General features: G+C 40.0%; 1 protein-coding gene across 1 annotated transcript in view; it reads right to left on the bottom strand.

Moving 5' to 3' along the window:
• LOC120220705 (Golgi pH regulator) overlaps positions 1-26,035 on the bottom strand; it is a 57,859-nt gene that overhangs the window by 20,008 nt on the left and 11,816 nt on the right. Inside the window, exons 4-7 of the mRNA XM_039217858.1 lie at positions 24,580-24,686; positions 24,054-24,155; positions 16,358-16,478; positions 15,576-15,656 (exon numbers count right to left, since the gene is read on the bottom strand). Of these exons, the coding sequence (XP_039073789.1) occupies positions 15,576-15,656; positions 16,358-16,478; positions 24,054-24,155; positions 24,580-24,686 (411 nt within the window). The remainder of the gene's footprint in view (positions 1-15,575; positions 15,657-16,357; positions 16,479-24,053; positions 24,156-24,579; positions 24,687-26,035) is intronic.

Raw genomic sequence — 26,035 nt, 5'->3', positions numbered from 1 at the left:
ACCATTATCATTTAAGGACAAAATAGTTAACATACCTAAAGGTCCAGGTTCAGAGCAGGAACTGAAACATTTCTTTCCTTCCTTTACAAAAGCAGACAAACAACAAAATATAAACCTAGCCTCTTTTTTTTTTTTTTTTTAAGTTTTTTTATTTTGAAAGAGACAGAGACAGCACAGGTAGGGGAGGGGCAGAGAGTGGGGAACCAAGAGAGAGACTCCCAAGCAGGCTCTGTGCTGGTAGCACAGAGCCTGATGCTGGGCTTGAACCCACAAAACTGGGAGATGGTGACCTGAGCCAAAACCAAGAGTCGGACACTTGACCAATGGAGCCACCCAGGTGCCCCAAACCTAGCCTCTTCTAACACATCATTCTCTAACTCCAAACTTCCCCAACTACTCAACAGGTCAGCAGGAAACTTACTATGTCTTACTCTCCCTCTCCTCTCCCTGTCTTGTGCTGCGGCAGCCACGTTCCGCCTGCCACACTGGTGTTGATTGAGGACAGGTCCTTGTAAGGAAAAGGAAGATCACTTACTTGTATAAAAATTGTTACTTGAAGGGTATGATGGGCCAAGGCCTGCTGGTCTAAGATAAACCAGGCCAAGTCTAACAAGGATGGATTAGTAGGACTAAAGAAAAATTGGATGGATATAGTTTTGGACAAGAGATAGAAGTGGTAAGGAGGAAGCAGCAGCATTGATATTTACGGTTGGAACCAATGGAACCAGATAGTATTTCTGGGGGCTTGTGTGTGTGTGTGTTTTTTTTAATGTTTATTTTTGAGAGAGACAGAGTGTGAGCAAGGGAAGGGGCAGAGAGGGAGACACAGAATCCGAAGCATAGGGCCTGATGGGGGGCTTGAACTCAGGGACTGCAGACCATGACCTGAGCCGGAGATGGACACTTAACTGACTGAGCCCCCAGGTGGCCCTCTGCGGGTTAGATACTATAAGACCACGGTTAAAATGATATTAACAATAAGAATATGAGGTATATTGGGTCATGCTGACTTAACTGTTTTTTTCTCAAAATGACCTTTGCCTAGATATAGCTCCAAGTTTTAGCTCTTTAATCACACATGTTCACTGTAATTGTTGGAAGCATTGTTGGAAGATGTAATTAACAACTAAGAAGAGTCTCACTAGGGAGATTTCGACTTGGCAAGACTCAGAACCCTTAGGTTCCCCCTTTTCATAGGTGGAAAAGCTAGAATGAGAATATGAAGAAGGAAGAGGTTCTATCTTACTCACTTAAAAGTTCACTTCAGTTTACTGGGCCGGATTAAAGGAGAGGCGGTGGGGAGAGAGGGAGCACTGAGGCCCATTTCTATTACCCTTAGTTTCTACATCTACAGTATAACAAATGCAACGACTGGCTGTGGAGTGGAACTGGTGGATGTCAAGGTGTCAAGTGACACTGTGTTGTGGCCCCATAACAGACAGGGAGGTACAATCGATGGAAGAAGTGAAGGCTGGCTGCACACAACAGTCATGACCTTGTTTTAAACAGCTCACTTTCACTTTTAATTTGATCACTTAATCCTAAACCGATTTTGCTCTTCTCTTAAGTTGCAGATGAAAAATAAACATGTATTTTTAAAAGAAGTGGTAACATTATCAGACTTCTGGAGAGGTGGTTAAAAAAAAAAAAAAAAGCTATGAGGCACTAGAGAAGGAGATCACTTTCATCTTGAATTTTTTTGTCACTATCATCACCACCACATCCTGTGACCATCACCAGTATTGCCTCTTTATGATAAGGGCAGTCCAGAACAAAAAATTATTCTTTCATGGTTAGCTGAATGCCATTAAAAAACCCACAGTCTGGAAAAACCTATGTGCCTGGCTGAGGTTTGGTGGCAGTCTGCAAGTCAAGAGGCTGAAAGGTGGCTTAAATATATCATTCTACTATTTTCCTAGTGGAAACGAGAAGGGTAGGAAGAAAGCGATTACCTTTCTTTTTTAATTAAGCATTTTGAGGTACTGTAGATTCACACATAGTTATAAAAAATTAGAGACATCCCACGCGCCCTTTCCCCAGCTTTCTCCAATGGAAACATCTTGCAAATTTCGGGTACAATATCACAACCACGGGTCAACATACAGAGTATTTCCATCACTGCAAGAATCCCTCACATGGCCCTCGAATAGCCCCCTTGCCTCCTTTCCCCTCTGACTCCTCTTTAACCACCAAGCAACCGCAAATCTGTTTCCCATTTCCATTCTGTCAGTTCAAAAATGTAATAGAGATAGAGTCATAGAGGACAGAAGCTTTGCAGATCGGGTTTTTTCACTCAGCATAATTTTCTGGAGACTCACCCAGTCTGTTTTATTGATAGTTCATTCATTTTTATTCCTCAGTAGTAGTCTGTGGATATAACACCCTTTAATCATTCATTCATGAAAGGATATCTGGGTTATTTCCATTTTGGGCCACGATGAATAAAACCTCTATAAACACTAGTGTAAGAGTTTTCTGTGACCCTAACCCTTCATTTTTCTGGCATAAATGCTGAGGAATACAGTTGCTCAGTTGTGCGGTTGTTGCAGGTTTAGTTTTTAAAGAAATTGCTAACTGTGCTCCAGAAATACTATCCTACATTTTAACCAGCAATGTAGGAGTGATCTAGCTTCTCTGCACAGGATTTGGTGCACTCACTTATTTTAGCCATTCCAATATATGTATAGTGACATCTCCTAGTTTTAATTGCATATCTCTAATGTTTTAGGATGTTAAAACATCTTTTCATGTAGTTAATCGCCATCTGTATATGCTCTGCAATGAAATATTTGCGTGTCTTTTGCCTATTTTCTAACTGGACTTTTTTTTTTTTTTTTTTTAACTCTGTTTTGAAAGCTTATGGATTTTAGATACTAGTTTTTTCTCAGATACGTGGTTTACAAATATTTCCCCCGGTCTGTAATTTCCTTTCATCCTGAACAGGGTCTTTCCCAGAGCAGAAGTTTTTAGTGTGGATGAAATCTAACTTATCAATTTTTCCTTTTATAAAGTGTGCACTTAGGGTTCAGTCTATGAACTCTTTGCTTAGCCCTAGAGCTCTCCTAGGACTTCCTAGGTTTCTTTCCCCCTAAGGGGTACAGTTTTAGAGGTTGAGTTAATTTTTGTATATGATGTGAACTTTATATTGAGATTCATTTTTTAAAAAAAATCTGTGAAGGGGTGCCTGGGTGGCTTAGTCAGTCTGAGTTTGGCTCAGGTCATGATCTCATGGTTTGTGAGTCTGAGCCCCATGTTGGTCTCTGTGCTGATAGCTCAGAGCCTGGAGCCTGCTTTGGATTCTGTGTCTCCCCCTCTCTCTGCTCCTCCCCTGCTCTGTCTCTGTATCTCTCTCTCTCTCTCTCTCTCTGCCCCTCCCCTGTCTCTGTCTCTCAAAAATAAATATTAAAAAGTTTAAAAAAAACCCTACGCATATCCAATTGCTCTAGCATTACTTGTTGAAAATGCTATTTTTCTCCACTGAAATGTTCTCGCATCTTTGTAAAAAATTAGTTGGGCATATCTGTGTTTGGTTTATTTCTGAGTTCTCTAGTCTGTTTTATTGATATGTGTCTATACCTCTGCCCATACCACACAGTCTCGGTCAGTATAGCTATATAATAAATTTTGAAATCGGACTGATTATTTCCATTTTATTCTTTTTCAAAATTGTTTTAGCTCTTCTAAGTACTTCTGCCTTTCCATATAAATTCCACAAAAAATCTTGTTGGGATATATGTTAAAGCTGTGTATCGGTGTGGGGAGAATTGAAATCTCTACTATTTTGAGTCTTCTAATCTATAAGCATGGTTTGCCTCTCTATATAGATATTTGACTTCTTTGATCAGCATCCTATACATGTTTTCTTAGACTTACCTCAATATTTCTTTTTTTTTGAGTGGCTGTAATTGGTATTGTACTTCTAAGTGTTAGTTAAAAAAAATACTTTTAGTCTCTGTATGTTTATTATGTACCCTGCAACCCTGTTAAAAAAACATTATTTTGCATTGTTCCCCTGTGGGAAATAAGTTTAAGAATTCTGTACGCTTGCATCAATGGGTTCATGAGGCTTAGGGCAGAAAGCCACCACCGGGTGAAAGTGCCTAAGGTTAGTCACTAAGTAAAACAAGGCTTAGGGTGGAAAGCCGCCTCTACAAGATGAAAGCGTTGAGAACAGTTAGAGGTGGAAAGCCGCTACGGGGCGAAAGCGCCCAAGGTTAGCTAGTGAAAAGGTGCCTGGTTAGCCTTGAAGCAGCATGCTTGGAGGTAACAGCTACTTGGCTATATTGCCCACAGAGAAACACTGTCCATCTGGCGTCTGACACCAATACATCATTGTGCTTTAATCTCAACTTCTAACGCCACTCATCTCCCCCCACCCCCCAAAACCCTTGGCTTCTTACACACACAAATTGATGGTCACTATCTTATTGTTTTCCTCTGCACATTCACCATGCACGTAAAACCTTGAGAGCTCAATAAGTACAGAGACAAAACCCCTATTCGGGGCTCTTGTCCCCGCCCGGACATTAGCCTCTCATGTATTCAATTCTGCATCTTCTCTCTTGCTGGACAAGAGAGGACTCCAGACTCAAAGTCTGTGACAGATGGTTACCCTGACATGATTAAAAGCCGAGGTGACTACAGGCCAACGTGGTTAGGAGGTGGTGTGACTCAAGGACTGTAGAACACTGTGGAATAACTAAACAGCTCTACAAAAAATGTACAGACTTCAATCTCTCCTGATGAGGTAAGAGAAAAGCAAAACTATATTAGTATTTGCTGCCGTGGAACTTCTGAGACACTCATAATGGGAAACTCCCTAGTTCCTAAACAAAAGCACTGTATTTGAATTCTTCAGTTGCTAGCAGTAAACAGCAGGCACCACTCTGAACTATAAAGCTCTTCTTAAATTATTACTGGCTGTCCAACAAAATTATCCTTGGTTCCCACAACAAGGAACTTATGATCTTGATATTTGGGAACGAGTAGGGAAAACATTAAAAGCTCAACATTCTGAGGGGGCTCATGTCCTCCCTGAGGTAATCCTTACTTGGTCCATTGTCCATACTGCTCTTCTCCTTGAGCTAAGATGATGTATATGAAGATGTAGACTTACCCAAAACAGGAAAAACCTGAGCTTTTTTATAGTCAGCCTGTGCCCTTGGCACCTTTACTGCTAAAAGATACTCCCCCCTCCCTCAAAAAAAATGGGACGATATTAAGCCTCTGAAAACCTCATTGACTGGTTCTGATAAGACAGAACCTCATCCCAATGCATAAGGCCAGTGAATTCCACTGTTTCCTATTGTCAAGCAAAATGGACAACACATCCATGACGGCCTGCTTTTTCAAATAGGAAAAAAATTGCAAAAAACCTCAGTCCAACTATATGGCCTCCACAGCCATTTTACAAGCAGCATTTTAGAAACTCTTTGTGGCACTTACTCCATGTGTGCCTGCAACTGGGGATCTCTCATGAATATCATTCTGACCCCAGCCCAGTATGCTGTCTGTGCCCAGGAGTGTCATGACGCCTGCATGGCTCGTGCTGTGCAAAACCTCGATGCTACTATTCCAGTGTCTTTTGAACAACTGTCCAGTACAGGGCAGTATTCTCAACGGAGGCAGCAAGCTCAGCTCCTGGCCACTGTCAGAGAACAATGCACTAAAATGGTGCAGCGTATTTTACACAGGCCATCCCTAATAAAGGGGACTCTAACTCCCTCTCTTAATGTTTCTGGTAATACACTCTGATTACTCTATTTGTGGGAGTTTCTCCCTCATTCATTTCCTGGATCAATGACCATGATGATTAGACCAACTGTCTCTGGTTAGTCTACCTCAGGATAGAGACTTTAAGGAATATTCCCAAGCAGCTGCCAAACCTCCTTTTGTTCCTGGGAACTTCCCTGTTTTCTCTGGCCCAGGTGGACAGCCTAATTCCACTAGTGGAAAACAAAACAAACCAAAACCCAAACCATCTGTATCTGCTCATCTGTCTAAGCTGACAAGCTTTAGGACCAGAAAACTCCTTCTCTGCCCCCAGGCTTTTAGAGAGACGTCACCTCTTCTCCCTTCCCCATCCTCCAGTTTCTGCACCACCTGCGGCGGAGGCTACATAACGGGCTCTTCAATACTTCAGGTCCCATCAGCTCCTCCTCCCCACATTGTCAAGGAGCAAAAAACACCCCCTTATACTGCCCACTTCAGATTTCCTCACTGGTTCCCTGGAAAAAACTGACAATGGTAAACTTTTAAGGGGACACACATGAAACGTCATTAAGATAGACATGTCTTTTAAATTATCAGAATAAAACCTTATTCTACCAAAGGGAGACTGGGTGGCTCAGTTGGTTAGGCATCTGACTTCAGCTCAGGTCATGATCTCAGTTTGTGGGTTCAAGCCCTGAGGCAGGCTCTGTGCTGACAGCTCAGATCCTGGAGTCTGCTTTGGGTTCTGTGTCTCCCCCTCTCCCTTCTCTGCCCCTCCCCCACTCACACTCTGTCTCTGAAAAAAAAAAAAAAGTTAAAAACTTTATTCTACCTAGGTTTACTAAAGGTCAAATAAGCTCTTAAATAACTGTTGCAACTGGTTTACAAAAAGATGGCTTAAAATAATGGTTAATTTTGTCTGTCTCAAAGTTTTCATGGAAAATTGTTAAAATAGTTTTCAAAATATTTGGTAACCTAAAATATTAAAGTTTTGGTTACATAATAAATTGGGATTAAAGTCATTGGATATCTAATGAGATAAGAGGCTAAAGCACTAATTACTAGATGGAGGTTTGTGCTTTTGACTTATTGCAAAGAGGGACTATTTGGGTCTTGCAAACATACTTGGTGCTTTATTAAGATGCTACTATGGGGGAGCCTGGGTGGCTTAGTCGGTTAAGCGTCTGACTTTCGCTTAGGTCATGATCTCACGGTTCGTGGGTTCGAGCCCCGCGTCGGGCTCTGTGCTGACTGCCAGCTCAGAGCCTGGAGCCTGTTTCAGTCTGTGACTCCCTCTCTCTCTGACCCTCCCCTGTTCACGCTCTCTCTCTCCCTCTCTCCTAGAAATAAAAAAAAAAAAAAAAAAAAAGATGCTACTATGAAAAACCTGCTTTATGCTTAATGAATTCATAAATTTATCATCTAAAAGATTTCTGATGTAACAGTTCACTATTGGTTACTACTTAGTTTTTACTGGAGACTAAGATTTCTAAGAGTTAAAATTCTGCTAACAGTAATTAAGAATGATGGAAATAAAAATAACTGTATATAGAAAACTAGGAAATAAAAAATATATATAAGAAAAATACATTTGTATTAAAGGTAAACAAATATGATTTTAACAAAAAGGGTAAAACATAAAACAGCAGGACAGCACGCCCTTTTGAGTTGTTTTACTCAAGCCCTGGTTGAAATCGCCTATCCCTTATAATCTACAAGGCCACGCAATTGTAGAAAGAGCACATTATATGCTCAAAAACATGTTAAACAAAAATGGGGGAATACCCCTGGCTGTCTACATTACAACCTTAGCTCCTTCTCAATCGTGTGATGATTACTGTTAACTTTTTAAATCTTGACCCTCCAGGGCTAACCACAGCTGAACAACATTCGTCAAAATAAGATAAACCCTCTCACCCTATGGTGCTATACAAAACCCCAGGAATGGGGGCCCACATGGACGGAGCCCACTAAACTTCTCACCTGGGGTCGAGGATATGCTTGTGTTCTTTCAGATTCTGGACCTCTGTGGATTCCCTCTTGGTTGGTGAAACCATACCATGGCATGGTGGACCCCTCAGGATACCTTCCAGTGAGCCAGAATTTCCAGAGAATGACTCTGAATGAGTGACCACCGCCCCCCGTTTTCAAGATGGAGGAAGCCTCTTCATGGACTCCTCATCCTGAAGCCACTCCACAAATGCAAGTCCTTGCCCCTGACATAACATGGGGAAGCTTTAAAGGTCTGTGTAACCAGGCCAGCATCCTCTTCCAACACAACAATATTGCATATACCCCTGAGTTGCATCTGATGGTTATGATCTCCATCACTGACAAGAATTCGATAAGAATCGTAACCCTGATTCTTTTCCTTTGTCCAGGCCAAGCTCAATATTTATTGTTGGGCTCATCTCCTTAATCCACCTGTATTTGACAGCTTAACACTCCTAGCCTGGGATATTCCTATTAGCAATAATGACACTGAGTTCATGGGAGGAGCTAATCTTAACCCACCCTTCCAAATGGAACAAGAGCATTGGCTTTATATGCCCAGACCTCAACGGTGGCTTATTCTAGCACCCATGTGTGTTACCAGACTCAGCAACTTACCTGCTTGTCTCAAACTAAGAATCAACGGGCTTTTACATGTACAGTCCAAAATCTCTACAAGACCAAACGATTTGACCTTTTTCTCAGCCACAAGTTTTGATACGCCTCACAAAACCAAACATATCTCATACTCCTAATGTTCTAGCTCATGGTTTCTAAGAGCGACTTGGCTATAAAGGAACCAGGCTCTAGAACCCTACCAGACAGCTGCGGAGCTGCTGGGAACTCCCTCTGGCTGGCAGGGGCTGGCAGGCACCACAGTTTATGTTCCCCCTGCACCTTGATAGTACAGACAGGAGCAGGATCCGAGCACCCTAGTCAGACTAGCACCTCGGTGAGCCCCAAGCCCCTCGACCCCATCAGCCCCGCTCTCCCACCAAGGCAGCCCAGAACTGTACGCACTGGGGCACCCCTGCTCAGCATTCACTACAGCCCCAGCCATCTCACCAGAAGACACAGGCACAAAGCACCCTGGAACACTCCAGGCTGGCATCACTTCAGCTCCAGACGGCTTGCCAGGACACCCTGAGTGGAGTACCTGGGAACCCCTGGCCCATTCCCCACCTTGGCTCCAGCCATCCCCCAGCTGGGTGCCACTGGAGCAGAGCATCCTGGCCTGTGCCAGCCTTGGCTCAGCCACCCATCAGGGTGCTTCCTGCATGGAGTGCCTTGGCACACGGGGACACGCTAGTGTGCACACATTTCAGCTTCAGCGATCTTGTCAGGGTGCCCTCTGCACAGAGAGGCCCAGGACTATCCTTGTCATAACTACTTCAGCTCTAAATATCCCTCCAGGGCACACCCAAAATGAAGTGCTCCAGGACCCCCAGCCTCTGCCAATCAACAAAAATGACCAGTCACATACCATCTACATAGAAGGTGACAATACCCAGAGCATTCCCTCAAGTTTGGGAGAAATAGCTGTTCCACCAAATTTGTAGAACAAAAACAGAAAGTCAAGCAAAATGTGGAGAGAGAGGAAGAGGTTCCAAACTAAAGAGCAAGACAAAACATCAGAAAAAGAACCAAATGAAATGGAGATAAGCAATATGCCTGAAAAAGAGTTTAAAGTAATGATCATAAAGATGCTCATGAAATTGGAGAGAATGGTAGAAGAACTTAGTGTGAATTTCCAACAAAGAGACAGAAAATATAAAAAGAACCAATCAGAGTTGAGGAATACAGGAACTGAAGAGGAAAATACACTAGAGGGAATCAACAGATTAGTGGATACGGAAGAATGGGTTAGTGATCTAGAAGACAGGGTAATGGGAACTACCTAAGCTGAACAGCAAAAAGAAAAAAGAATTAAAAAGAAAATAAGAGCAGGCTAAGGGTTCTCTTGGACAACATCAAGCAAACAAACATTGACATTACAGGGATCCCAGAAGAGAGAGGAAGGGGCAGAAAACTTATTTGAAGAAACAGCAGAAAACTTCCCTAGCCTGGAGAAGGAAACAGACATCCAGGTCTAGGAATCAGAGTTCCATACAAGACGAACTAAAGGAAGTACCTACCAAGATACATCATTATTAAAATGTGAAATATTAAAGAAAATCTTAAAAGCAGCAAGAAGCAAATAGTTATATACAAAAGAAACCCCATAAGGCTGTCAGCGATATTTCAGCAGAAACTGCAGAACAAAAAGGAATGGTAAAATATATTCAAAGTGCTGAAAGGAAAAAACCTACATCCAAGAATACTCTACCCAGCAAAGTTATCATTCAGAACCAAAGGAGGATTTGTCCCAGACATACAAAACTTAAAGGAATTCATCACCACTAAATTGGCCTTAGAGAGATGTTAAAGGGACTTTCTTATGTGAAAAGGCCATAAATAGAAGAAAATGATGAATATAAAGATGTAAAATATGACAACATATGTATAAAATGGAGGGGGAGGGGAGAAAAAAAAAAAGTTCTTTCAGAATGTGTTCGATCTTAAGTGACCATCAGCTTAATATAGACTGCTACATACTTAGGATGTTATATATGAACCTCATGGTAACCGTAAAGCAAAGATGTATAATGGATACACAAAAAACTAAAGAGAAGAAAAACCAAGCATACACTAAACAAAGTCATCAATCACATGACAGCAAGAGAATAAAAAAGGAAAAGAACTACAAAAACAATCAGAAAATTAAAAAATTAACAAAATGGTAAAAAGTACAGACCTATCAACAATTACTTTAAATGTAAATGGTCTAAATACTCCAATCGAACAACCTAGAATGACTGAATGGGTAAAAAAACAAGCCCTATCTGTATGCTGCCTATCACAGTCACTTCAGACCCAAAGACACATACAGACTGTAAGTGAAGGGCTAGAAAACATATTTCATACAAATGAAAGCGAGGGTCGGAGGGGCGGGGGAAGCCAGGGTAGCAGTACTTATATCAAACAAAATAGACTTTAAAACAAAGACTTTACAAAGAGACACAGAAGGGCATTACATAAAGATAAAGAAATTAGTCCAACAAGAGGATAGAACAACTTTAAATATCTTTTCACACAACACTGGAGCATCTAAATATATAAAGCAAATGTTAATAGACATAAATGGAGACACTGACAGTAATACAGTAATAGTTGAGAACTTTAACACCACACTTACATTGATGAATGGAATATCGAGGCAGAAAAATCAGTAAGGAAACTGGATCTTTTTTTTTTTTTAAAGGAAACCATTATCTTATCTTGGAATGACACATTAGACCAGATGGATTTAAAAGATATAAACAGAACATTTCATCCCAAAACAACTAAAACACGTTCTTTTCAAGTACACATGGAGCATTCTCCAGATCATATGCTCACCACAAAACAAGTCTCAATAAATTTTAAAACACTGAAATCCTATCATGCATCTTTTCTGTCAACAATGGTATGAAACAAGATATCCATCACAAGAAAGCAACTAGAAAAAACACAAACACATGCTACCAGGCAAACCAATAGGTCAGTGAAGAAATCAAAGAGGAAATAAAAAAATATATGGAGACAACTGAAATGGAGAAAAATCATACAAAATCTTTTGGGTACAGGAAAAGCAGTTCTAAGAGGGAAATTTACGGCAACACAGGTCTACATCAAGGAATAAGAAGAATCTCAAGCAATTTAGCTTTATACCTAAAGGAACCAGAGAAAGAACAAACAAAGCCCAAGGTTAGTAGAAGGAAGAAAATAACAAAGATCAGGCAGAAATAATGAAATAGACTCTGATTAAAAAAAAAAGAAAGTAGAAAGATCAATGAAACCAAGAATTGGTTCTTTGAAAAGGTAACAAAACTGACAAACCTTTAGCCAGATTCATTATGAAAGAGACAGGACCCAAACAAATAAAACCAGAAATAAAAATGAAACAACTGACACCACAGAAATACAAAGGATTATAAAAGACTACTACTGGACAACCTAGAAGAAATGGATGATAAATTCCGAGAAACATACAATCTTCTGAAATTGAATCAGGAAGAAATAGGAAATCTCTGAACAGAGCAACTACTAGCAACAAAACTGAATCAGTAATCAAAAAACTCCTAATAAACAAAAGTCCAGGACCAGATGAAATTACAGGTGAATTTACCAAAAGAAGAGTTAATACTTATTCTCCTCAAACTATCCACAAAATAGAAGAAAGGCTTCCAAATTCTCTCTATGCAGCCAGCATTACCCTGATACCAAATCCATACAAAGAAACTACAAAAAAAAAGAATACTACAAGTCAATACCCCTGATGAACATAGATGCAAAAATCTTCAACAAAATATTAGCAAACTGAATTCAATAGCACTTTAAAAGGATCATTCACCACGATCAAGTGGGTTTTACTCCAGGGATGCAAGGACTGTTCAACATTCACAAAAATCAACATGATACATCACATTAACAAAACTAAGGATAAACACCATATAATCATCTCAATCGATATAGAAAAAGCATTTGACAAAATTCAACACTGGATCATAAAAACTCAACAAAGTAGTTTCAGAAGGAACATATCTCAACATAAAAAGGGACATACATGAAAAACCCACAGCTAACATCATACTCAATGGTGAAAACCAGTTTTTCTCTAAGATCAGGAAAAAAAGAATGCCCACTCTTACCACTTTTATTCAACATAGTACTCGAAGTCCTAGTTGCAACAATCAGATGAAAAAGAAAAGGCATTCAAATTCATAACAAAGAAGTAAAACTGTAACTAATTGTAGAATGAGAAATTTGGGAAACAATCTCATTTACTTACAACTGCACCAAAAATAATAAAATACCTAGCAAGTAAAAGACCTGTATACTGAAAGCTATAAAGTACTGATCAAAGACATTGCGGCTAACAAATTAATGGAAAGACAGACCATGTTCATGGACTGGAAGAATTTATACTGTGAAAATTTCCATACTATCCAAAGCAATCTACAGATTGAATGTAATCCCCAAAATACCAACAGCCTTTTTCACAGAACTAGAACAAATAATACTAAAATTTGTATGGGACCACAAAAGACTCCAGATATCCAAAGGAATCTTGAGAAAGAACAAAACTGGAGGTATCACAATCCTGGAGTTAAAGATATGCCACAAAGCTACAGTAATCAAAATAGTATGGATCAAATAAGTCCACACCTATATAACAATCTATAATAAGGGAGGCAAGAACATACAATGGGAAAAACAGTCTTTTCAATAAAAGGTGCTGGGAAAACTGGACAGTTATATGCCAAGAATGCAACTGGACCACTTTCTCACACTATATAAAAAAATAAACTCAAAATGGATTAAGAGCTAAATGTGAGACCTGAAACCATAAAACTCCTAGAAGAAAACACAGGTGGTAATCTCTTGGAGATAAATCTTAGAGATATTTTTCTGGATATGACTTCTCTGTTGAGGGAAAACAAAAGCAAAAAAGAAACTATTGGGACATCAAAATAAAAAGTTTTGCACAGTGAAAAAAAACCATCAATAAAATAAAGACAACCTACTGAATGGTAGAAGCTACTGGCAAATGATGTATCCAATAAGGGGTTAATATCCAAAATATATAAAGAATTTCTAGGACTCAACATCAAAAAGGCAGCCTGATTAAAAATGGGCAGAGGACCTAAATAGACCTATTTCCAAAGATGACATACAGATGGCTAGCAGACACATGAAAAGATGCTCAACATCACTAATCAGGTAAATGCCTATCAAAACCACAATGAGATATCACCTCCCACCAGTCAGAATGAATAAAATAAGACAAGAATTAATGAGTGTTGGCAAAGGTCTGGAGTCCAGGGAACCCTTGTGCACTGTGGGTGGGAATGTAAACTGGGGCAATAACTATAGAAAATGGTATAGAGGTTCCTCAAAAAATTAAAAACAGAACTACCAAAGGCTCCAGTAATTCAACTACTGGGTATTTACCCAAAGAAAACAAAAACAATAATTTGAAAAGCTACATGTACCTCTATGTTTGTTACAGCATTATTTATAATAGCCAAGATACAGAAGCAACCTGTCTAATAGAAGAATGGATAAAGATGTTGTGTGTACACACACACACACACACACACACACACACAGAGAGAGAGAAAGAGAATGTTACATAGCCATCAAAAAGGATGATACCTTGCCATCTGCAGCGACATGGATGAATACAGAGGTTATTATGCCAAGCCAGAAAGAAAGATATCGTGATTTCACTTATATGTGGAATCTAAAAATAAAACAAATAAATACACAAAACAGAAACAGAATCAAATACACAGAAATGATGGTTGGCAGAGGGGAAGGTGACAGGAGATTTATTCATCTCTCCATATGAATAAAATATAGTAAAAAGGAGATCATGGGAATCAAAAGAGTATTATTCCTTTATAATGATCTTTCAATATTGAATAATGTTGCTCTTACTGTTATATTTTTTTAAATCTATATTCATATTCATTCATGTAAAATAAAGGGTAGAGAATGAATGTGAACAAAACACAAAGAATAAATGTAAACACATGTGTATCTATTTTCTATACCCCTGTACAGATGTACAGAAATGGAGACAATTTGCTGGTAAACCTGGTTCTCTTTATCATTCTGAAGTCTACTGTTATCTCTTACATGCAAGCCTTCTTTGACTTGACTATGGGTCAACTAAGAAGAAAAATGTTGAAGGACAAAACAGGAAATGAAGAAACACTCATGCAATTTAAAACCTCTATGTCACAGTTTTTAGCTGGATAACAGAACTTTAATAAAGACAGACTAATGAGCTTCATGAAGACAATAACCTACTATCTTCTTCTGCATTCCATCTCTATGACTGTTCTGTAATTAGCAAAGCGCCCAGCATAAACTAGGCTTCCTATATTAAGAGAATGAAAATACATGAATAAATGAAGATGAAACACTAAACCTAATGATTGCTCTCCAGAGACTATTAATGAGTTCAACAGTTCTCCTTCACTATGTATGGGTCACTGTTCTAGAGTTCTACATGTCAACTCACTCTTAGTATTTCCATTTTACAGATGAGGAAACCAAGACCTAAAGTAACTGGCTCAGTTCACACTCTGAACTGTAGGGCCAGGATTCAAATGCAAAAAGTCTGAGACTAGAGCCTAGGCGTTACCCCACTATGATACAGATTTCTAGAAATGCCACTTTAAAAACACACATTGTAAGTGTGCTTCCTAAAATGACAAAAAGGACAACAGCTAGAAGACTTGAAAGATTTTTCAAAGTAGCTACAGAGAAGAAGTGGAAAAGATTGAAATCAGGCATGCGAATTTTGTAAAAATGTAGTAGGACAATAGACTTAAAGCATCTAATCAATGAAGAATACCTTCAAATATATAAGTTATTCTAACCAATGTATCTCAAGAGAACTAATCTAAAGTCTGGAAAGAAGTGGAATTTGAAAATTTCATTCATACAAGACTAAACATTAAATCTTTAATTTATTTTTGAGAGAGAGCAAATTGGGGAGGGGCAGAGAGAGAGGGAGAGAGAATCCGAAGCAGGCTCTGCACTGTCAGTGCATGGAGCCCAATGCGGGGCTTGAACTCATGAATAGTGAGATCATGACCTGAGCTGAAATCAGAGTTGGACACTTAACCGACTGAGCCACCCAGGCGCTTCAAAGTCTCCAATGGTATCTTATTGTAAAAATGAATATGATGAAATTCCCTGTTAGCACCAATTCACAGTCACATTTTCTTGTTGTGAAATTCTAAAAGTACAAGTTTTTTAATGTGCTGATATCTTACCTTTTCTTTTTGCTAATGATCATGTCCATGGTTTGGAGCAGTCGCCGTTCCAGGGCTAGGATATCTGCATCGGTCACATTTCTGTAATAAGCATAAACTGTTAGCAATGTTTTGGGACCCCTCCTTGGACATAATAAATATAAGGCTGCTGAGAAACACATAAACCTCAATTGTTACGCAATAATTCAAGGACCTTTTTCTAGAGAATACTAACATGACTATAATAAACAGAAGGGCTTTGGCTGTCTTGTTTTTACAGCTATTATTTTTGCGTCTCAGGGCAGTGGAAGGTAACTGGCTCTCTTTTAGGCCTTCTTAGCTCTGATCCAGTGATATTTATGAGGTTTGCGGAAGCACACTTGCAACATGGCAGAGCTTTGTGCAATGGCAGTATCGTAGCTAATGAGGTTTATCTGGGGGCACAATTATTGCTACTTTTGGGAGGAACTGATTCACTGAAGTTGGGATTAGCTCACACTGCTGTCCACAAGAAATGTGCCTTTAAAGAGCTGGAGTGAAGAGGAGGGAGAGGGTCTGAGTGAAATGACCATGTTAAACATAAGTGAATGTAGGACAAATAAGGGGCAAACCATATAAGTGATAAGGCTTATTCAGGGGGATTTTTAGGACAATGCCCATAAGGACAGAGGGAAAGAATAAAAAGGCAGTGTCACAGATCTAATATTTACGTAGTAATGATATCACATATGTATTCATGAAATATGAATAAAAAAAATGAATGAATTAAAAAAATAGGAAAGAAGAGACAAAGTTCTCTTTACCTGAGGAAGTAGGACATGTACGTGTACGGGCAGTTGACAGCACCAAATCCAGAAAGAAGAGCCATGAGAGTCACACCAATCACACCTACCCGGCTGATGAGCTGTTCTATGGACAAAATCCCTACAAACATCAAAGCACCTTAATGTCGACTGATAAAGATCAAAAAGAGGAAACATCACAGAAAATATCAACTATTACATACAGCTTAAATAAGCCAAATTTTAATTATCAATATGTAGCTCTTCTGTAATAAAGGTATAAAAGTCTACTGATTTTCCTCATATCCCATATGCTTCTAGAATCATCTCTTATTGGGTCATGGAAATAACAAAATAATTATAAATAACACTTATTGATTGTTTACACAAGGTAGTATGTTGGGTTTTTTAAAATTTTTATTTATTTCTGAGAGAGAGAGAAATAGTGTGAGCAGGGGAGGGTCAGAGAGAGAGAGGGAGACACAGAATCTGAAACAGGCTCCAGGCTCTGAGCTGGCTGTCAGTACAGAGCCTGAGGCAGGGCTCGAATCCACGAACTGTGAGATCATGACCTGAGCCAAAGTTGGACGCTTAACTGACTGAGCCACCCAGGTGCCTCTACACAAGGTAGTGTGAACTCTAACAAGGCAAAGTACTTTCAGTAAAAGCTTTGGTTAAAAAAAAAAAAATATATATATATATATGTAAAAATATAAAATATATATATATGTAAAAAAATATATATATATATATCAGCAAAGTAAATCTGCTGAAGAAGTATAAATAGCAGGTAACACTTTGCACTATAGTTACTGTCTATATATATGTACACACACACACACCCCTTAGGTCATAAGCTCTTTAGGTCTTAGGAGCTTATGTTTCATTCATTTTTGCCAATAAACACGTAAGGCATCTAACAAATGAGCTGAATTTATACATGAATGAGTATTTCAAACGCAAATATGTTTTTGATTATCAGTTGTATTCTAATTATCAATTGTTTCCTATGATTGGAGAATGCTGAAAGTCCGTAGTTAAAATAAATGTTGTTTGTTGATATGTTGGATAAATGAGAGAAGGCAATGCTGAAGAATAAGCCAGGAAGTTTGGAAGCCCCGGACGAAACCAGTTTTGTTTTTACTTCCTATTTCTAGGATGGAATTCACTTCAGCATTATCTACTCCTATGGCCTGACACCAGAGCTACCCTGCAGGAATTTTGTTAGCTCTGAAACGGAAATTCCAACAATCATGCTCTCTTGCTCTTGTATTTCTACTACACCACTTTATTTATTTTTAAATTTTTAAAAATCTTTATTTTTGAGAGAGAGACACACAGCGTATGAGTGGGCAAGGGGCAGAGAGAAAGAGAGGGAAAGAGACACAGAATCCGAAGCAGGCTCCAGGCTCTGAGCTATCAGCACAGAATAAGTAGAATTGAAGAAGAGGCCTGTTCAAGCCTGGTTCAAGCCAGGTTCAAGCCTGACACAGGGCTTGAACCCACAAACCGTGAGATCATGACCTGAGCTGAACTTGGCTGCTTAGCCGGCTGAGCCACCCGGGCGCCCCATCTACTACACCATTTTAGAGCTCTTTGTGACCCCTGGTCTCTTGTCTTTTGCTTTCCCCTACCTTCCATTTCCTTTTTCACTGAGCCTCCACTCCACGCTTGCTTGCTTGAACTTCTCTCACTAGGACTCTGTCCCCTCTCTCATTCTGAAGGGCTGATCCTGAAAACTCCCAATCCTGGATTAATGTAACACTCTGTCTTCCCTGTGCCCGAGATGCTAAAACTGCTAATATGCATCCTGATGTTGGTGGCATTACAGATTTACGACTCTAGTCTTAACAGACCTTACGCTACTACTGAGGAAGCCTTTTCTTGCCCTTGGTCAGCCATCTCTCCCCACCCCCTCAGCTGATAATCTTTAATTCATTTTCTCAATCCTTGTTCTCATTAGCTAATGCCCTTCTCATGGAAGCTTTTAGACATATACTACCTTCTCTCTACTATATTCACATCTGCAATCACCCTCTCACCGCATCCCCCTCAAACAAGACCATGTCCAAAGCTGAGACTTCTCTATATGCTTTGATCTTATGCCCTTTCTACCTCCACCAGAATCTTGTTCCATCACGTGTCATCTCTCTCACCTTCAATCTTTCCTTTTTTGCTGTTTCTTTCCCTGCAGTTTCAAGTCTCTTTCCTAAGGAAGGCTAAGGCCTTGAGTTTATCTCTATTATCAATCTTCTATTTCCCCTGTAATAGCCACGCTTTTTGAAAGGCGTTTACACTTAGTATTGCCTCTTCTTCAATTCCACTTATTCAACTGGCCGCAATTCAGCTTTCATTCCACCCTCCTACCCCAAAGAAACTTCTTTCACTAATCATTGTAATGGCAATAAAAAATAGGCAACATTCATCAAGCACCTGTTATGCACTAGGCACTGGTGAAGCATTCTACTTGTATTAATTCATTTGCCTCATTACAGCCCTGTGAGGCAAATATTATTGAAAACCTCATTTTACAGATAAGGAAACGGAAGCACTGAGAAGGTAAGTAACTTGGTCAAGGCCACACAGCTAGCAAGTGGCAGCGTCGGGATTCAAACCCAGGCAGTCTAGCTCCAAAGCCTGTGCTCTTTAACCATTACTATAATATGGTCATGAATTTTCTTCTGGTTGTAAAATTCAATGATATTTCCAATGCTGGCTTTACTTGGTCTTTTTTATGACACTGAATCATTGCTACTTAAAATTATTTTCCTTTCGAGGCACCTGGATGGCTCAGTCGGTTAAGCGTCCGACTTTGGCTCAGGTCATGATCTCACGGTTTGTGGGCTCGAGCCCCGAGTTGGGCTCTGTCCTGACAGTTAGCTCAGAGCCTGGAGCCTGCTTCAGATTCTGTATCTCCCTCTCTCTCTCTGACCCTCCCCTGCTCACACTGTCTTCTCTCTCTCTCTCTCTCTCTCTCAGAAATAAATAAAACATTAAAAAAATTTTTTTTAAATTATTTTCCTTTCTTGGCTTTCATACCATTTTCCTCAGTTATCCCTGTTAGTTCTGTCATCGTTTTTTCTTGGTCTTTCTCTGCTTAAAGTGGGTCAGAATAATCTTTCATTTCAGTTTATACATTTTCCATGGGTGATATGGAGTATTTCCCCAGATTCATCTAACGGCATTTAGCTGATGGTGCCTGATTTTTTAGATTCCTGCAGCTATCTCCATGAGGACTCATAAATCCATGCCTTTCTCCTAAGTTGCTGACCTTGGGTATCCAACTGCCTACTGAACATCACTTTGGATGTGCACAGGCACTGCCAATTCAACATACCTCGAGTTCAGCTGATCTTCCCCCTTCTGCATGACCTATCCTAGAAAATGACATCATCAACTATCCAGTCACCGTGACAGAAAAATCTACACCACTAGTCTGCATTCTGTCTCTTACTCTCCACTGAATACACCGGAGGCTTTTTTACCTCAGGGCTTTCCATGAGGGCTCTGGTGCCTTCCTGCTGGGTCAACCTTCGGTCTTGTTCTTTAAATCTCAGTTTAAATACTTCCTCAGAAAAGCTGACTCTAACCACTTGCATATAATTTGACATCTTTTTGTTGTCTACCATAGCAATCTGTTTGCTCTTTGATAATGATCATGATCAGCAATTACTTGTTTATATACTGACTGTTTAGTCCTTCCTGCCAGAGAGTTAAGTTGCAGGAGGGCAGAAACCTAGTTAGTTTGCTCATGGTTGAATCTCCAGCACTTAAAACTAGGTGCTCAAAAAACATCTGTGGAATGTAAAGCGAACGACTAAATCGTCATCCAAATTCTGTTGATTTTACTTCCCACATATCTCTTTACATCCTCTTTTTTTTAAATGTTTATTGATTGGGGCGCCTGGGTGGCTTAGTCGGTCGAGCGTCCGACTTTCGCTTGGGTCATGATCTCGCGGTTCGTGGGTTTGAGCCCCGCGTCGGGCTCTGTGCTGCCTGCCAGCTCAGAGCCTGGAGCCCGTTTCAGTCTGTGACTCCCTCTCTCTCTGGCCCTCCCCTGCTCACGCTGTCTCTCTCTCTCTCTCCTAAAAAAATAAAAATAAAACATTAAAAAAAAAACTTAAAAGAAAAATAAATGTTTATTGATATTTGAGAGAGGGCGAGAGCACGAGTGAGCTGAGGAGGAGCAGAGAGAAGGAGACACAGAATCGGAAGCAGGCTCCAGGTTCTGAGCTGTCAGCACAGAGCCCGAGGTGGGGCTCGAACTCATGAACTGCGAGATCATGACCCGAGCCGAAGTTGAACGATTAACCAACTGAACTACTGAGGCACCCCTACATCTTCTTTATAGGAAGGAATACTGTCTCTTTGTTTCTCTTACTGCCTGTCACTTGAAAGGTGTTCGGTATATGTGTATTGACTATGGGTACATAATTATTATCTGGTATCATAAGAAAGTCCAAGGGATTAATATAGGTTACTAAATATAAAAAAACTAGAAAAATGTCCCCTGTACTTTTATTCCCTTTAAGGTAGTGTTCCTTTATTAAATATCTTTTTCTGGTCTAAATTATTGTTTAGATACTACCTACTTAATCCTAGCATTTCTATGAAGTAAAGGTCAATCATTATTTGTTTTCTAGCTACTAGATGGAAAGTCAGAGGGATCAAGTGACCTGAATAAAACCATCTAACTGTTGCCATTTGCTCCCACAGATTCCTTTTAGCGTCATATACTTTCTTGGCCTCTCCTACTCTTTCCCCCCTATTGAGTGCTTTCTACCTTCCCTAGGTTGAGGCACTGCACGAAGGAGTATTTTCAAGGACATGTTTTCATGATAGGCAAGGCCTGGGTCCCGCAGTCTCCGGTGGCCTCCACGGCAGTGAACCTACTGGTTGCTGGGACGGTCCTGGACAAGCTCTACCATGACAGGGTAAGCACGGCGGCTTCTCATCCTCTGCCTAAACCTTTCCTCCTATTTACTTCTCTCAGTCGAATGAATTAGACACCTGAATATTCAGACATATAGCCAAAATGCTTATTTCCTGGAGCACAAGGAAAAGACTAAGACTGAAATTCCCTCTAGCTCTTCCTTCCAGTAGCTTCTTTGGGATATCTCTATGGGATTTAGAAAAAATAAAGGATGGATGACAATCCTAAAGCTGTGATGGCCTTCCTCTTCCCTCAGGCACGTTCTGGCTGCACCGGTCATGTGAACTGACCGCTCACAAGGGGAAAGCTGGAAACACGCTTCCGAGTCTCTCTGGACTGCGTGTGAGCCTCTGCTATCACAGTAAGCAGCTTTGGGGTCTTTTAGAATTCTTGTCCCTCTCGGGTTTATTTGAAACGGTTCCTACGAGATCTGGATGTATTATCAGGGCCTCTCTACTCCAAATCTTTCCTTGCATGGACATGTACATGTTAATCATATTAGCAAATTCTAAATTCCTATCCAGAATGTTATGTTCTTAAACTCATCCACTACCTTGGAGGGCCAGAAATTGTTTTTTTCAGTCAGTAATTCAATAAACATGCATGAAACACCGTATGTGCTGGTTTCATGCTAGACCCCAGGGATCCTAAGGCCAGTAAGATGGGAGTTCTTGACCTCAGGCTCCTCAGGGAGCTCACAAGTTAAAGAGGAAGTCAGAAAAGGTAACAAGTAATTATCATCTCCATAGGTGATATAAGTATGTTGAGGTGGGGGCAATTAATATCTTCTAATGATGGCCAGAAAAATCTTAACAGGGATGAAGTGACAAGAGTTCAATATTGAAAGAAGAGGCATTTTCTAGAAGGAATGTCCAGGCTGACAGAACAGCTCTAGGAACTTCAAGTAATTTGGGAGGACCGGAGACCGACCCAGAGAACAGCAGCAAGTCAAGCCACGGAAGGTCTTGTATGCCATGCTAAGCGTCTGAATGCTTTCGGTAGCCTAGTGTTTAACTTTTGGCCTTCTTTAATGTTATTTGCAATTTCAAACTAGTTATTTCTAACTTAAAAAAAAAGCTATAATATTGCATACGCTTTTTAAAACTGTGCATTTTTATCTGTTCCTCCTGCAGGATAGTCTCATAACCTCCCTCCTGCAGGTGCCTGCTGCAGGTAAGGTGGAGACACGGACGTGAGTGTGGCAGATTCCAGACACTGGTTCATTAAACGTTCACTTCCATGCCTTTGTCTCATGTCGCCTTGTACCACAGAATCTAGAAAGTCAGACATTCTTTCCCAGGTGTCCTTGAAGCTGAGGTTCTGAATGTACTTGGGTTGTATCAAATTCACATGCCCACATTAGACCTCAAGCGCAGAAGTGAGTAACATGGGACTGTGGACAGCCCTTGGGACCTGCAGAGACTGGGGAGAGGATTCTACTGATCCCTGGTGTCACAGGTCCCCAGGGGAAGTGACAGCTTCCATGAGGGTTTCTCCAGTTTAGTAATATGGAATTGTTGGGTGTTTCTCTTCACTATGCAGCATTTAGGTGTGACATCTTGCTTTCTTATAAATTGCATGAACTCCCTAATGCTCTGTAATAAGTCACCTTCTGCTTTAAACTAGTTAGAGTAGATTCTGTTTTCTGCTTTAAGAACCCTGATAAGGGGCGCCTGGGTGGTTCAGTTGGTTAGGCATCCAACTTCGGCTCAGGTCATGACCTCACGGTTTGTGAGTTCGAGCCCCGGGTCGGGCTCTGTGCTGACAGCTCAGAGCCTGGAGCCTGCTTCAGATTCTGTGTCTCCCTCTCGCTCTGTCCCTCCCATGCTCATGGGCTGTCGCTCAATAATAAAAACGTTTAAAAAAAAAAACTAAAAAAAAAAAAAAAAGAACCCTGATACAACAGGAAAGTGAAATGAATAGATGTGTATTTCTTTTTAAAACTTCTGGTATCAAGGTGCTATTATATTTATTACAGGTGGGCTTGCTAATCTATTTTAGACAGATTCACATATATGTATTTTTGAAGTATCAAAAGGACTTTTAAATGAGGGATTATTGTTCATGGTTTTTAGCACAGAATTATGGCTATATAATCTCCTCTTAAAAAAAAAAAACTCTTTAAATATAAGTTTTTACTTAAGTAAGCTCTACACCCAACTTGGGGCTCAAGCTCATGACCCCAAGATCAAGAGTCACATACTCTACTGACTGAGCCACGTAAGTGCCCCTGCTCTTGTATTTAAGATGAACTTTTTTTGTGTAAGGAAAGACACCAATTCCTAGAAAGCTTTATCACTACCTACCAATTTTGACTGTTTTAGGTCACCACTCTTTCCCAAAATGCTTATACTCCCTAAGGACAATACTGTCATCATTTGAGCAGTGGTCATTTATCATTTGGGTCAGAGACCCCTTTGGGAATCTAATAAGCTTGTGGATACTTCACCTCCAAACACACACACAAATGTTTCCCCATAATTCTGCCTATAATATTAGGAATTTTAAGTTGAAGACCACTTTCCCCACCCCTTACTCTCTTGAAGTTCATTCACTAACCTAAGGTCAAAAACTCCTGCTCTAAAATCATAGAGGTAGTTTCTTTCCAAAGCGAGCATTCGAGACTTCCTAGAATGAAGGAAGTCCAGTTCAAAAGCAGATGGTTTTTAGAGAAATAACTTGCTATATTGCCCATAATCAGAACTTTAAAAAAAAAGTTATTGTTTTTCAAACCTAGAAAATGGTACACAATGATTTCCCTCTCCCTGTCACGTACACACTCACCATGTTTCGGGCTGAGAATGGGAAACGGATCTCCTAGTTTCCAGAAAAAGTACATGAAGGTCAACCACAGGAGACAGGAGAAGAGCAGCCGCTGTCTGTGTACTGAGGAGGAAGAAGAGACTGAGGGTAAATAGATGCACATTAAGGAGCTTGCTCTACTTGCAGATAATGGAGTTGTGCTAACTACTGTGGGACTGGCTCGTCCACTTGGCAAAGGAATGATGGACAATTTTTTAGAGAAAGCATATTTATCATCATAAGAGGAATCTGGCGGAATTAAGATGCGGGCTAGGGAAGACAGTAGAAACAGAAATACAGCTGTGGCAGCACAGATCGCTTCATTATTCATTCGACGTTGATTTCATGCCAGCTTTTTAAGATGCTGGTGTGGGGCACCCCCAAACAACAGTAGTTACTCAGAGTAATATAGAAATGAAACTCTCCACAGCTTCGATCCCCACGAGTCCTCGTCTCAATCGATGTGCTGATGTGAGAGGGTAAAATACTCACGTTTACAAATACTCACATAGTCGGATGTTGCTCACGATAAAATAGCCAATGTAAAAAGGCACCATGAAAACCAGGATCAGAAGGATGACGCACAGGTTCATTTTCCAGTGAAAATAACGGGAACTGAAATAGGCATCAAAGAATATTGCTAGGAGGGGAAGAAGGCAGCAACTTCCATTCTCTTTAGTCTTCCGAAAGATCTCTTGCTCTATGAACTCAATGCCAAGTATATCCCATCCCATTAGTCAAGTAGGCTGTTACTGTTTGCTTGTTTACAGAGATTAAAGAATAGATTATAAAGCTCTGAAAGGTATATATGATCATCCTAACTTCCTAAGAATTTTACTTATTCAAAGGAGAATGCTAAATCTCTAGTTATATTCATAGCCAGTGTATAATAACCTATTAACATATACTATTACTGGTAGAACAGCTATTGTTTCTCTTACCACTGGGAGGCTCCTGGCTTCAGAGAAACTAAATGTCAATGGTAATATGTACTATAAAGACTTATAAATAAATATTTCTTATGTAGCTTCAATGTAAATAAACATTTCCATGACTACTTTAGTGCTTATAAACTGTATTATATTAATTGACTAAAATATTTTTAAGACTTTTCTGTTATGCCTTTTGTTCCCATGACTTACACATTCTATAATTAGAAGCCTATATCTCCCACTCCCCTTCACCCGTTTTGCCCATCCCCCTGTGGACTTTAAAATGACAAATTTATTGAGATATAATTCACCCCTTTACACTTTAGAACATTTCATCACTCCATAATAAAACTCTGTTTCTATTAGCTGTCCTTTCCTCAACTGTCCCAGCCTTGGGAAACTGGCAATCTACTCTAAAGCCTCTATGGGTATTTGCCTATTCTGGAAATTTTATATAAACGGCATCATACAGTATATGGTCTTGTGTCTGGCTTCTTTCACTTTGCATGTTTTCTAGGTTCATCCATGTTAGACCATCTATCAATACTTCATTCCTATTTATGGCTAAATAACATTCATTCAATTGTATGCATATGCCACATTTTGTTTCTTCATTCATTAGATTATTTTACTTGTAAGCTATTATTTTTAAAATTTTTAAGGTTTATTTACTTCTGAGACAGAGACAGAACATGAGTGGGGAGGGCCATAGAGAGAGGAAGATACAGAATCCAAAGCTCCAGGCTCTGAGCTGTCAGCATAGAGCCCCATGCGGGGCTCGAACTCACAAACCGTGAGACCAAGACCTGAGTCGAAGTCAGACGCTTAACTGACTGAGCCACCCAGGCGCCCCATTTGTAAATTATTATAAACAGTGATGCTATGATCATTTGTGTACAAACTTTTGTGTGGACATATTTCATTTCTCTTTATGTTTACACTCAGGAGTGGAATTGCTGGGTCATATGATAACTATTTACTTTTTTGAGGACTGCCACTATTTTCCAGAGTGGCTGCACCATTTTACATTCT

Source organism: Hyaena hyaena, unplaced genomic scaffold (genome assembly GCF_003009895.1).
Source record: "Hyaena hyaena isolate Hyena2069 unplaced genomic scaffold, ASM300989v1 scaffold_725, whole genome shotgun sequence".
In the NCBI taxonomy this organism is placed as follows: domain Eukaryota; kingdom Metazoa; phylum Chordata; class Mammalia; order Carnivora; family Hyaenidae; genus Hyaena; species Hyaena hyaena.
Note: the sequence above shows the minus strand (reverse complement) of the source record. Positions and strands in the feature narration are given on the sequence as shown.